Source organism: Gopherus flavomarginatus, chromosome 1 (genome assembly GCF_025201925.1).
Source record: "Gopherus flavomarginatus isolate rGopFla2 chromosome 1, rGopFla2.mat.asm, whole genome shotgun sequence".
Taxonomy (NCBI): Eukaryota; Metazoa; Chordata; order Testudines; family Testudinidae; genus Gopherus; species Gopherus flavomarginatus.
Window position 1 is genome coordinate 201,351,443 of NC_066617.1, and position 13,146 is coordinate 201,364,588.

Genomic DNA, 13,146 nt, shown 5'->3' on the forward strand with positions numbered 1-13,146 from the left:
TGAACCCAAGACAGTCTGTGAGTGGGGACCTGGGGAGCAAAGAAGGATCTCCTGGCTGGCTGTTGGGACTGAGTAAGGACTGAGCCCAGTGAGGGCCACAAAAAGTCAGTGTCTCCAGGGAAGAAGCCTTGAGGGTATGGCCCATATCATATCTGGGGCAAGCTAAAGACTGTATACCCTGGAGGTGGTTTGTTCTGTTTCACATACAGACAGTGTGTGTGACTTGGCCGGAGGGCTGAATCACTAATAAACCACCTGAGACACTATTGATGTGTCACCATAAATGGAAAGACTGCAGAAATACTGTCCCAGAAGGGGGCATATGTGAGAGGTGGATGCCAACCCTGTTACGCCAGGGTTGTGAGGCACCTCGCCAGCACTTGCCCTCAATCGTGAAGCAGCGTCTCTGCCTGCTGTGCATCAGCTCTCTGAAACCAACAGCCTCTGGTAGCACAAGCATTACCTTCTAGGCCTCCACAGGCCTTAGTCTCGCTGTACAGATAGGGATGGCACACACTAGCCCCCTGAGTTCTCAGAGCATTCCCAGCAGTGTCCAGCCCCTTATCTGCTGAACACTCACAGAACGATCATACTTGCTGTTCCCAAAGAAACAGCTTGTAAGATTCAACTAAGCACCATCATTTTTCTTTACACTCCAGCACTTAGTTACAGTGAAAATAAGAATGTTTGTTATCAAAGAAACAGAGATTTAAGTGATAATGAGTAATACTAGCAGAAACAAATGGTTACATATAAAACAAAATCATAACACACTTTCTAGAGACAAAACTTAACCTTCTATCTAAAGAAGCTTATCTCACCCCAAGTTCACTCCAGCGTTTTCAACCTAACCCAGTTGAGACCCCTTTTTTTCCATGAAGCAAAAGTGCTATCCTCTTCTTCCTCAGTGAAGGGTGCCCAGGTGTCTTCTTTCCCTCCCAAATATAGTGGGGCAAACATCTGATGTGTACTTGCAGATGGAATTCTCTTTGCTGCCCCCTCCACCCGCCCCACATGCTTTTCCTTCCTGGTTAGTTTCTTTTTAAAATTCTTGTCATCCTTCATTTGCATTCAGGCCAGACTGGTGATAGGAGACCCACTGTGAAACATACCACACTTAATTTACATGAGAACAGTTAGATAGATAAACCTTTCTGGAGAGAACCTGTTTTTCACCTTTGCGGGTGACTAATCTCTAGACACAGACTTAAGAACATATTTTTAGTATCTATGCATAACTCCTTACATATTATCTGTACATTCATTTCACAATGCTATTGCTGACCAATGTGACACAAGCTTTTATTTGAGACCTCACATGACATTCTTTGGTGAACCAGATTGTATATACCAGAATCAGGAGGTTTGGGTAGCCCTTTGCACCCCCTTGTACATTGGCATTCTCAACTCACACTTGGCCTTTACTTATGACATTTGACAAGATCACAGCTGGAGATGGAGTGACTGCTGATTATGGCTTAGATCCTCAGGACTTGCCATTTGGTATGTGACAGCTTGGGGGATGGGAAAGCTGCAGTGAGTAAGATACCTTTGTGTTTCCCTGATACTCAGATTGCATGTATTCGTCTGGTCCTGAGTGGCAGCTTAGAGCAGTCTTAGGACTGCTTTACAAATGCATCTATATTTGAGCTAATGGATGCTATTCTCAGCTGAGGCAGATGTACCCACATTAGTGCTGCTTATGCTAGAGCACTAAAAAGAGCAGGGCCATGGTTCTGGCTATCCCCCAAACATGTATCCAGAGGGGCTGGGCAGATATGTACTCAGGCAGTGAACCAGAGCTGCTGCCCTTGCTATCCTGGCTGCGCTTATATTTTTAGCATGCAAGCTGGAGCAGAGCTAGCATGAGTATGTCTATGCTAGCTAGGAATCCCAGCTCACATGTAGGTGTACCCTTTGTCACGAAGGCAGCAGCAGCCTGGGGGACTATTCTGGCAACCTGAGTTTGCCAGAACCCAGCACCTCTCTGCCCATGCCCCCTTTTCCCCAGGCCATGCCCACTATGGCAAGAGGGCTAGAAAAAGAAGGCATGGCCACCAGCCAGTGGTTAAGAGTGCTAGTAAACTATACATAAAATACAGTGTAACACTTTTAGGGGCAAGTCTTTTTGCACAGTCATTAAAGAAATTGACTAGGCAGGATTCAGATGACAAGTACACAAACTTTTTGTTGCATGGCAGATAATGCCAAAAAAGCACCAAACTTACCCAACATCACATAGGGCTCTTTGGAAACAACCACTGACTTTTATATCTGTTCTCGGCTTTTGTTTACAGATGTTTTAAGTCTGGCTTTTTGTTTTGAATTTTAGATCACCCTGAAAGAGCTGCTCTCCTGTTTGTGTCTAGTGTGTGTGTGGGCTTAGTCTTCACACTGTGTGCTTTGGTGATACATGTGTCATGCACTAACGACTTCCCAAAACTACACAGAATGAAAGACCATTCAGTGCTGGAAAGCGACAAAGCAGATGATCACAGTGGTGATGAAGAAGAGGAAGATTCTTCAGATTCAGACTTGCCAAATGAGCTAACAGGATTTTATAGGACATATCACTCGGGTTATAATTCAACAGAAGCAGCTGAACTGGCTGAAAGGATAGAGCGCCGAGAACAGATAATGCAAGAAATTTGGATGAACAGTGGTTTGGATATGTCTCCTACTAGAAATATCAGTCCGTTTTATATTAATGAACAACAAAGTGTTTATTTTGGATGACACAAGCTTTTTGTTTTTAATGTACCTTCTGTGAAGGGACATGTGTAACTATATATAATTATTTGTAAAGTAAAAAATATATATATGAATAATAAAAGAACTGTTTCAAACCCTTGACTACCTAACCCAGTGTGGAACAAATTCTGCAAGGATTTTTAGTTTGTTTGGCTTTTTAATGGCCTAGTTGAAGATGAATTCCTGTAAATAATTGGAAAACACACACACCTTTGCAGAAAGAAAAGTAATGAAGCAGCATAATAGAGGATTAGGTATTTGTGTTCCATAAGGACATGGCATTTATTAGTTAACAGTTACTTAGGGCAGGCTTCTACAGTACTTTGGAACAACCATGTGCTATAGCACTGTAAAATATTTGTATTATTAATGAAGAAGGCAGGGCTAGACAAAACCATCCGGGGCTCTCTGAGGCCCTTCTGCTAGTGCCCCAACCCAACCCAACCTTGCCCCCCCAGTAAACCACTATATAACTGAACTCAGTATAGCTGGAGCTAAAATCCTGCTAGCGTTAGGCAGGATAACAGGTTTCGTTCTTGAGGGTTGTATGCAAAAGAGGTACAAAATGTGGGAGCCCTTGAAGTTAAGCCACAGTGGAGTCATGTGTTTTCTCAAAAGTGTGTTGTATTCGTTCAGAACCATGGTTAGCCAAACCCTACTTAATGCTCATGCAGAATGCACACAGGCCTGGAGCATGAGTCCCTGATGTATGCTGAAGCTTTACTCCCCTGTGTAGGCCCACTGATTTCAATAGCAAGAGTAAGGTGCTAGTCAATATGAGAAGGATCGTCACAGTTTGGCTTTTTTTTCTGCATGCAGGTAGCAGGCAAAATGCCCTCCCCACTGAAAAAACAGAATCCACTTGCCCAGAAGCTATACATGGGTAAAAAGTGTAAACTGGCATCAGGACCTTTAGTGTCATGTACTGTTGAGAAAAGTGTCACAGAGCACTTACCTGAGGCATATTGAGTTGTTACATTTGTCTGTCCTTGAGTTTAGCAATCTTTTAATTCTGTAAGATCCAAAATAAATCCCTCCTCCCCTTAGGATTGGTAGCATGTTAGACAAATATTTTTGTGAGTCCTATGGCCATTTATTTGACTTCAGTTCATTTTTGCTAATGTATATTTTTAGAGCCTGCTGACTTGATTTCAAGTTATTCTCCATGAGGCTCTTTGATAAAGGTCACAATCTTCACTTCAAAAGTGTTCATGGGCTAATCATGTTTGATTTAGTTCAATCACACAGAAAATTAAATCAGAAATGTATCTACATTGAAAATGCGGCCTTCCTGCCTTTAAGTAGAATGTCTCCAATATTTAAACTACAGTCTGTAGAGACCTAGCAGAACAAAAGGAGGAAAAATGTCACTTCCTAGTGGTAATACTTATGAGGTCACTGTGCTGTCCCTGTTCAGTCCTCATGTACAATGTAGTTATATGAATCCTCTGAAAGAAAAAAATATGGCTTGCTTTAAACTCAACATTGAGTTTGGGGGAAAAGTTATAAAAGAGAAGGAGGACTTACTCAACTGGCTTAGCAGCCATCAAATGCTGAACTGGAAAAGCTGAACGCTGATTAGTGCCCTGTTAAGGGAAGGAGCACAGGTTAAGGAGATGGGACAGGATGACATTAACCCACTTCATTTAGCTAGGCCACTTTTCCAAATTATGCACATTGTGTTAAGCATGCAATACAGGGTAAATTTGAGATTGTACTAGTTTTTTGTTAGCTGGGACTTGAAAGCCCCCTTTCCACAGCAGAGTTATTATGGTTAATGCATTTCTTTAACAGCTTTTAGTTTGGAAAAGATTTAGTGAATTACTTGGTCTTTGCAAGGTGAACTGCAAAGTGGAAGACTTTTTTTATTTTTATTTTAGCCTGAGAAGGCCAGGTTTTTCTGTTGACCCACTCTGTAAGTAGGTGTTAGCCCACAGGGAAGTGCTGACTGATTCCAGCTGACTCAGGGCAGCAGCTGTGGTTCATTAACTTTACCCTGCCTATGAAGAGATGGGAGTAGTTCTTTGACCAGATTAAGGCCTTCTCTGCACTATGCTAGGAAAGATCTGTGGGTACAGCTAGTCTGGTACAGCTACATCAGCAAAACCTCCTAGTGTAGAGGCACACGATGCTGGCAAAAAAAGTGCTTTTGGCGGTATAGCTTATACCAGTTTCTCACACTAAATACGCTGTAAGTATTTGAGTATTACTTGTTGAGTATTATAAAGCATTTTAATGCCAGCATAACTGTGTCTGCCCTGATGGTTTTGCCAGTATAAAAATGTCTCTACATATCGTACCATTAAGAGACAGTACTCAAGCAATAACAGTTTCAAGTGTAGACCTGGCCTAAGAGAGAGATGCATCTGCAGCCAAGTGTAAGGAGAGAGCTTAGACCCGGGTTTATGTTTTCATTGTTGTTAGTTGACTCAGCCCTAAAACCAGTTCCCAGGAACAGCTTGAAGTTTGGACTAAAGACAGGAGGCCAGACCCTCAGCTGCTATATATATCAGTGCCACTTCACTGACATCAGTAGAGCTATGCTGATTTATACCAGCTGCGGATCTGGCCAATGTGCTGTACTGCAATGCATAGACTGCCTCAAAGCAGCCCCAGAGTCCTTTGGAGCCCTTATCCCGCTGAAGCATTTCAGCACCCTGCACTTCCTTTCCACAGCTGTAATTTAGGCTACTTTAGAAATGAAACCCCCTCAGCCCACCACATTTTTCATGACAGTTGAACATTCTTCAAACCTTTTTACTTCCCAAACCTCTCGCTGTCTCTTCCTTTGTTTGGCCCTGTATGTGACTCCATTTGACAGCATTCTAAAGCTCTGGGCTTAGTCCTTCAACCCAGATTTTTAGTTAACATCAGCACAGTTGAAGGAGCCCTGTTGACATGTCTGACTATTGTCCCTCTATTTCTTCCATAAACATTTGACTTTGACCACACGCTTTCCTATTCAAGGATATTTTGTATATTGTACACTAACGAGGCCAGTCTCTCCACAACTCAGCTGGTAGCCATGATCATGCTTGACAAGGTAACATCCAAGGTGGCAGCAGACAAAGGAAAGCCAGTGTGTTACCTGACAAAGCCCATGTGAGTCCAGCAGTGGTCATCTTGAAGTTCCAGTTTGGTTAAGCAAGATCTTAGTTTCATCATCATTGTGCTTAGTTAACCTCTTACCGGAATCAAAATTCAGAGGTGGTTTATTTCTTCCAGGCTGCCAATTCTCTGCTCTGCTAGGGTGAAAATCATCTCTATCAAAATGAAGGTTAGTAATTTCTTCTTCATTCTCCTGAGAGTACTTGCTCCTAATGGATTTAGCAGACCTATTTCTTCCAGAATTTCCAATAAGGAGGTTGAGTTTTCAATTCACACGTTCTTCCCAAGGAGGAATGTGAGAGTTTGGGCCCTTTCAGGTGTTACTCTCAATGTAGTTAATGGTATCAATTACTGCTCAAAAGTTTAGCCAAAACCAATCAATGTATGTTGCAAGTTGCCGGGTAAGGTAAGCTACCTGTGTGACATGGACAAGTTCTTTCTCTTTGTGCCCCAGGTTACCATCAACAAAATGAGGATAATAGCACTTCCCACTCTCAGAAGGAGGTTGTGAGGTGGCTTAGCTCTGACGGTGGCAGGGGCCATATCAGATTTTTAGATCAGCTGTAAATATTTAAATTATGATAACATCCAAAGCCCCAACTGGGTAAAAGCACTTCTATGGATCGGAAAATGGCAGCTGTTTCACAATCCACCGCTGTCTCTGTAGAGCCGCACCCTGAAAAGGTTCTTACATATAAGTATTTAAGTGTGAGTATTTAAATAAAACATTAGAGGGATACATTTGTATTAAGTCAGTGTGACAAGTGATGATGAGAGAAGGAAAAATCAGGCTTGCCTGGTGTAGAAGGGGAGGGTTTTTTTGCATAAAATTGGAAACCATGACTCACTCCTGCTTGAGGGAAGTTTCCTTTTCTTCTTCATAATTTGAGTTCAACTTGCTATTTCATTTTTATTTAAAATCTAAAGCTTCACAGCCAGTAGATTGGGTGAAGTTTCAGTGAGTCTCTCATTTGCTTCCCAGTACTGTACTGATTGTTGTTTTGCATCACAACAGGAGAAAATTAATCAGCTTTGAGTTCATTGCTTTTTCCTGAGCATTTTTGGTAGAACTAAGATGCAGTGGGCAGATCCTTTCAGTTTCATTGATGTTATAGCTCAGGCTGAAAACAAAATTTTGTGTAAGAAACTGAAAATAAATGAGGAACAAGTGTAAGAGATGCTATAACAAATTACTTACAATTTTTATAGTGAATACCAGTGTAGGATAATTAAACATAAAACGGTCTGTACTGAGAGAGCCACTTTCAGTACCATTCCTATTCTGTTCTACCACTGCAGGAGCAATGTGAAAAAGCAACTGACTCGTTAGCTTGCAGAGGGATACACAAGCTGAAACAATAAGTAGAAATATAGCCAAGATCTACTTTGTTTGCAGGCTAAAGGCAGAGACACAATTCACTTGTGTGGCATAGGTCACCAGCATCACTACAGGAGGGATCATCCAGAGTTAAAAACAAGATGAAGTCTCAGCCGTACACTCCATGCTGCTACTCAGTGGAGCTGCATAAGAAGAAAATATTATAAAGGAGAGCTTGCAAGTTAGTTGGCTGACTGTGTGTGTCTTGAAGGCATTACATATTAGGTTTATATTACATGCCTGTCTATGTGAATGACATTTGCATTTGAAAACATTCCATTCAATTACAACAAACATGAAGTATTAAGTTAGCTGGAAGGTTTTGTTCAAAGTTTGCATGGATCTGTTTTAAATTAATAATTTGCTCCTTTGAAATAACTAGGCCACCCAAAGTTAATGATCAGAAATCCCTGTGCCAGGCTTGAAAGAGGTTGAAAATGAATCCTTTTGAAACCCAGGCCTTTCATCAAAATCCACTCAGCTGGTGCGTGTACAACAGTTGTCTGACACTGAAGCCTAAAGCACGAAGGCTGCACTACAGAGGTTTTGCAAGACTCCATTGTGATCAGCCAAGCTGTGCACTACCGCTTGAAAGGTGTCATGAAGACGACAATACAGAAGGCGTGGTGCAGCATTAAAATAGTTTAGAGTTTTTCCTTATTCTCAAGTGAGTACCTGAAGCACTTGAGAAAGCATAAAAATGTATGTGCCTGGGAAGTAGGGAATGAAAACAGGTTTAGAAACCATTCAGCTGACCTGACTTCAGTATAAACATTGTGAAGTTTAAAAATCAAACATGTAGAAACCTTGTGTAACTTCTCTCATAGTCACATGGCTGAGCACAGACAAGCTTGGAAGTGATCAGTTCAACCACACAATGAAAACAATTTTGCAACATTTGTGAAGCAGAGGTCTTGTAGCAGGGATTTTCTAGAGCTCTCACAGGCCCTCCTCCAAAGCTCATTGATGGCAGTGGGAATCAGCCCACTGCCTATAGTGATTTTGGATTGAGCTCTAAGGTTCTTTGTAAACAGTCACATGTCTGCTGGTTTACCACATCAAACACTGTGGGCTTCAATAGCACAACTGCCATAAAGTTGAAATTCTAACCCAGGAGCAAAGAATTTTTTTTTTTTGAGGCTGTGCAAATATTAGCAGCCTAAAGTTAAACCATTAAAACTCCACATAACCCTTACAAGAGCTGGAGTCAGTGTTCTTTGCCATGCACAGAACCCTAGGAGACAAGGTCTGCTACTGTCCCAGTATCCATGACCCCGTTTACAGTGACCTGTTTTGCCCTATGAGAGGGATGCCCTTTATTTTAATTAGGTTTTGGGGGTATTAACTAACCATGCCAGCAACCACTGCTGACTATATTTGATTATACTGCACACACCTACCCCAGGTGTATATATCATAATGGCTGCACCTTCTGATGCACATACCTGTGGCTACAAGAAATGAATGCACATACGTTCAGTTTAACAACCACAGGTGTATGTGAATGATTGCACCTTCTGCTCTGCACACCTCTGGCTATTTGATCTTAATACCTGTACACTCATGAATATCTGAAATATTCTAGCACATGCAAAATGGTTCATTCACACTAGCTTGATTTCAGTTAAGTATGGCAGCTCATATAGTTTTGTTTTGTTTTTTTAAAGGTACATACAACCCACCAAGAATGTGCTGATTCTGTTCTGCTCTGTTTGACTTTGTGCACTCCACCCCAGTGCTAGTTTCCCGGCATGGGCGGAAAGGGTCGGGACGGACAGTGCGTGTGAGCCAGCTTGTACCAGAAGCAAATTCAGAGGAACGAAGGCTTCATAGTGGAGGAGAAAATGTGGGTTGGGGTTCATTCTAAGCAAGTCCTGATCTGGGCCAGACTCTTGGTATCAGCCACCCTCCAACCCCCCAGCATACAGCTCCTGGCAACTCCTCCTTAATCCTTAGGAAAGAAGGAATTCCCCTAAGGATAAAAAAATTGAGATAAGCGCAGAGAGAATGGCAGAATATTGAACTCCTTATAGACTACGAGGCAAATTCTGACTTGAGTTATGGCCCATGCAATCCCCGTGACTCCAGTAGGCTTGTACAGATTATGAAATAGGGTAGAAATAGATCCTAAGAATTCAAGCGGACATTCACTCTACCCCACAAAGCTATGGTTTAAGATCAAATGCACTAGCAAATATCTGTAAACAATTCCTATTACAGAACAAAGGTTATACAGAATTTTTTAAAATCCCAGAGAGTAGGGAGAAACTGACAGTGTTTGTTAGTCACCACCAAAGACTTCTGTTATGTATTTTTTTTTTACCTTGACAGTAAGTGATGGCCCCTCAAAGCTATGATACACTAATGATGAAGATAAACATAAATCATTCACTCTCCAAGATGAAGAGATTTTAGTTAATCACCGCTGCAATTTTTGAAAGCTTTAAGTTCTATCCGTTTCACCCATGTTTCTTTTTTTTCCTTTTTCTTTTTTGCAGTTACTACTGTGAGACAAGCAGAGCATTCTGGAGAAGAAAATAAACATGCCTCAGGTCAGCAGAGGTCTATAAGGAGTTCCCCTTACCCTGTGTTTTTTCCTGCCCTAACAAAATCAGCACTAACTGTATTCAGAACTGATAAATGAAGAGGTAGCAGTTCTTGCTCTGAATGGGAGGCAAAGTAGTACTGAGGAAAGACAGGAAAGCCGAGGATTATCAAAAAGCAAAAGTGATCACTTCAGTATGGAAAAACTGTTGGATTAATTCTTAAATGGTATGGGTTATGTTTCCATACCAATCCAGCATGACACACTGAGGTACCAAACCACTTATCAGAAGAGACAATGCCCTACAAAAGACTCAAAACTAGAAACATGAGTAGCATTTTTGTGTTGATTGAAGAAAACTCATAAACCCCACAAAAATGTTGCAACTAGAAATTTTTAAATGCATAATTATACTTAGCTTTTATTATTCACCTTCTATTGAAAATCTCTCTCACAATCCTTGGAATGAATATATATATATAAAAAAATAACTGCTACTGTTTTTTAAGGAAGTGCCAAATTTCCTATTTTTGCTATATACTTCCTCTAAGTCCAAAACATTTTAACTGTTGCACAGTATGTACTTGTTTCACTACAACACGAGAACAAGTCAAGTCCTTGAAAGAAACAGTTAGGTGTTTTCTGGTAAAAACACAGGAACCCTCCCCACACACTAATTTTGTTTAACTTTACTGAGGAAAGGGTTTTTTTATTATGTTTTAGCCCATTTATGATGTCCTGCAGTATCCTGATGGGGACAGGAAGTGGGAGCTTTAGGAATACAAGTCTTCATTTCTACTCTTGGCGATCCTAGAGAGAGACATATTGCTATTTACAGCTTCTGAAAATATTTCCCGGAGGTGCACGCTCAGAGACTGTGTGCCCAATTCTCTTCTCACTTACACTTAAGTCAGAAATAGTTTCACTGAAGTCAATGGAGTTACATCACTATAAACTAGCATGAGATGAGACTCAGACCCTTTGTTTTCACCCACTTTCTGACTGAACTAATGGCAATTATCTGTCAGTCAATAGAGTGGCAAGTTAAACTGATCCTGAAATCCTGTGTGTAAAACAAAGCAGATAAAACTCCTGCGTTTTGATTCTTCTCGAGTCCCTCATGTCCTTGTAAGGATCCTGATGATCTGCTCATTTCTTACCAACCTTCATGGCCTAACATCATTTCCACAATCTTCTGGGCAAGTAGAACTTGTCAAAGCTCCCTTGAGAGCTTGTCAACCCCATTCAGTAAGTAGAGCCATTGCTCACTAGAAGCCATCTCCTTAGGGGCTGAATTCATCATCTTTGCATGCTTCCAGTTCCTGCTGGCTCAGGGAGCAAGAGACTGGAAATAATCAAATCCAGGTCTCCAAATGGCAGTGCAGAATATAGTTCCATTAAGTCACTAAGCAAACCCACAATTAAATTCAACTATTTGAGAGGGAGAGTGGTTAGAGAAAGCAGCTAAACCAAAAAAATAAACCTAATTTATTTTAATGCACAATTTGGATTAGATTTATTTTTACCAAGACTGACTGTGGTGTAGCCTTCCATTGTGCCAACTGTCCATTTCCCCTGTTGTTTCTGTGGGTTTTGCACACAGCAACAGGGAAAGGTCAGACACACTAACACAACAAAAGAGAAAATGTGCTTGTAAAAGCATAAAAATGAGCAAGGGGATGCAAAGGCAAGTATATGGCCTGAAATCACTTAACTCATTTTAAAAACATCATTAGAGTGCAAGTTGACAGTAACCCTATAGCCCCACCCCCAAATCATTCACACTTTTATTCCATAAGTTCAATGACTGTTGGCTTTTTCTTAAAAAAAAATAAATTATAATATATTGTAAACAGAATCAATGGCATCATTTTGAGCGCTCCTAGCCTGCAATGGTAATTAAATGGTCTCTGTCGGGGTTCCACTGAAGTGACAACTCTCAAGAAGACATGGAACCATAGCAGAGTTTCTTCGACTTCTTTGCTAAGTTTGCCAAGAGTTCTGAGGAGTGTTCTTGGAAAAAAGGAACCTAACAATGCTCATGAAAAACTGCCATCATAAGCAGCCAAAGTAGTTGTACAATCTTCTCGAGTTTAAATGCAGAAATGTGTAGCGGGCAGACACCATTTTACTATACAGTTATTCACATTTTGATTTTTCTGTGATGTTGCCTCTTCCTCTGATATACTTTCACAGTATCATAGAAATTAGTGAAATGGCTATATGCCAACAATGACTTCAGTTATTTATAGGCCTGGAAACTAACAGCACAAACTATTCAAAAGAACGTTAATCTAAGATGAAAGTCCTATTTGTAAAGAATGGAGGCATTTGGCTATTTTCAAGCATCCATTAAGACTGATCCAAAACATTTGTGAAACATCTCGCCGGGGACACTGATCTCAATGCAGTTTTGACAATAAAACTAAAAAAAAGTTCCTTTTAAACTATGAAGCACAGCCAATCCCTTTGAGGAATTATTTTCGAGTAGAGCCGTACTCCCTGGCATTGCCTTTGGGTTATAACGTTCTTTGGGATACATGGTACATTGTGCTTAAAACTTTATAGAACTCTCCAATTACAAAATACTTTAACAGCAGCAACTGTAATGGGATTGCAATTCATGTGTTTTCTGACTCAAAAACAGAAACAAAGATCATTTCAATCCCACCCCCAGTACATTGCATATATCTAAAATATTGTTAGAAAAATAGATCTATTTGCAATGATGGTGAATTATTCATTTGCAAATTCAATTATCTGAATGTTTAGAAAACGTACTTCAGGTTAAAACTATCAAAACAAGGAAAACGACAATCTCATGGAATAACTGATGCTATGGAACATGAATATTCCCAAACCATTGTGGTTTGTGATCCTATTGGCACTAAGGAATCAAATATGGCTACAACTTTTGAACTTCTGGCTTTCCCGGACTATACCCTTGCAAGTAACACCAAGTATGTATTTTATGTTTATAGTATAAAGACTTTTTATGATCTATGTGAATGGTTTATCAAAGATCACAGATGTTCACCTGAAGAAATGAGATTAGCAACTCTTTTATAACTGACTGCATTAGTAGAATAATTCCAAAATTAGTTTTTCTTAAACAATTAAAAGACAATATATTTTTAATTCTGAGACTTAAAGCCCATAGGGTATATATAGTGTCTCTTTGAGACAAACAACTTCCATCAATTGAACTTTATATGTGAGTCTGAAGAATTATTTTTAAAAATACAACTATTGATTGATGGTCAAAGTAGAAAGATCATTAACAATCTATTAAGTAGCACAAGCACTATGTTGTGTTCCAGCTACATGAGCTCAATCAACATTTTGATGTAGCCTGATAATTATA

The 13,146-nt window shown here is 40.3% G+C and overlaps 1 protein-coding gene across 2 annotated transcripts in view; it reads left to right on the forward strand.

The window, feature by feature from the left end:
- EVA1C (eva-1 homolog C) overlaps positions 1-2,823 on the forward strand; it is a 71,679-nt gene extending 68,856 nt beyond the window's left edge. Inside the window, exon 6 of one of the 2 annotated variants that reach the window (XM_050959720.1) lies at positions 2,333-2,823. In XM_050959720.1, the coding sequence (XP_050815677.1) occupies positions 2,333-2,736 (404 nt within the window). In that variant the 3' untranslated portion in view covers positions 2,737-2,823. The remainder of the gene's footprint in view (positions 1-2,332) is intronic. The other variant, XM_050959710.1, reaches the window with a different exon arrangement.
- The last annotated feature ends 10,323 nt before the right edge of the window (positions 2,824-13,146 follow it).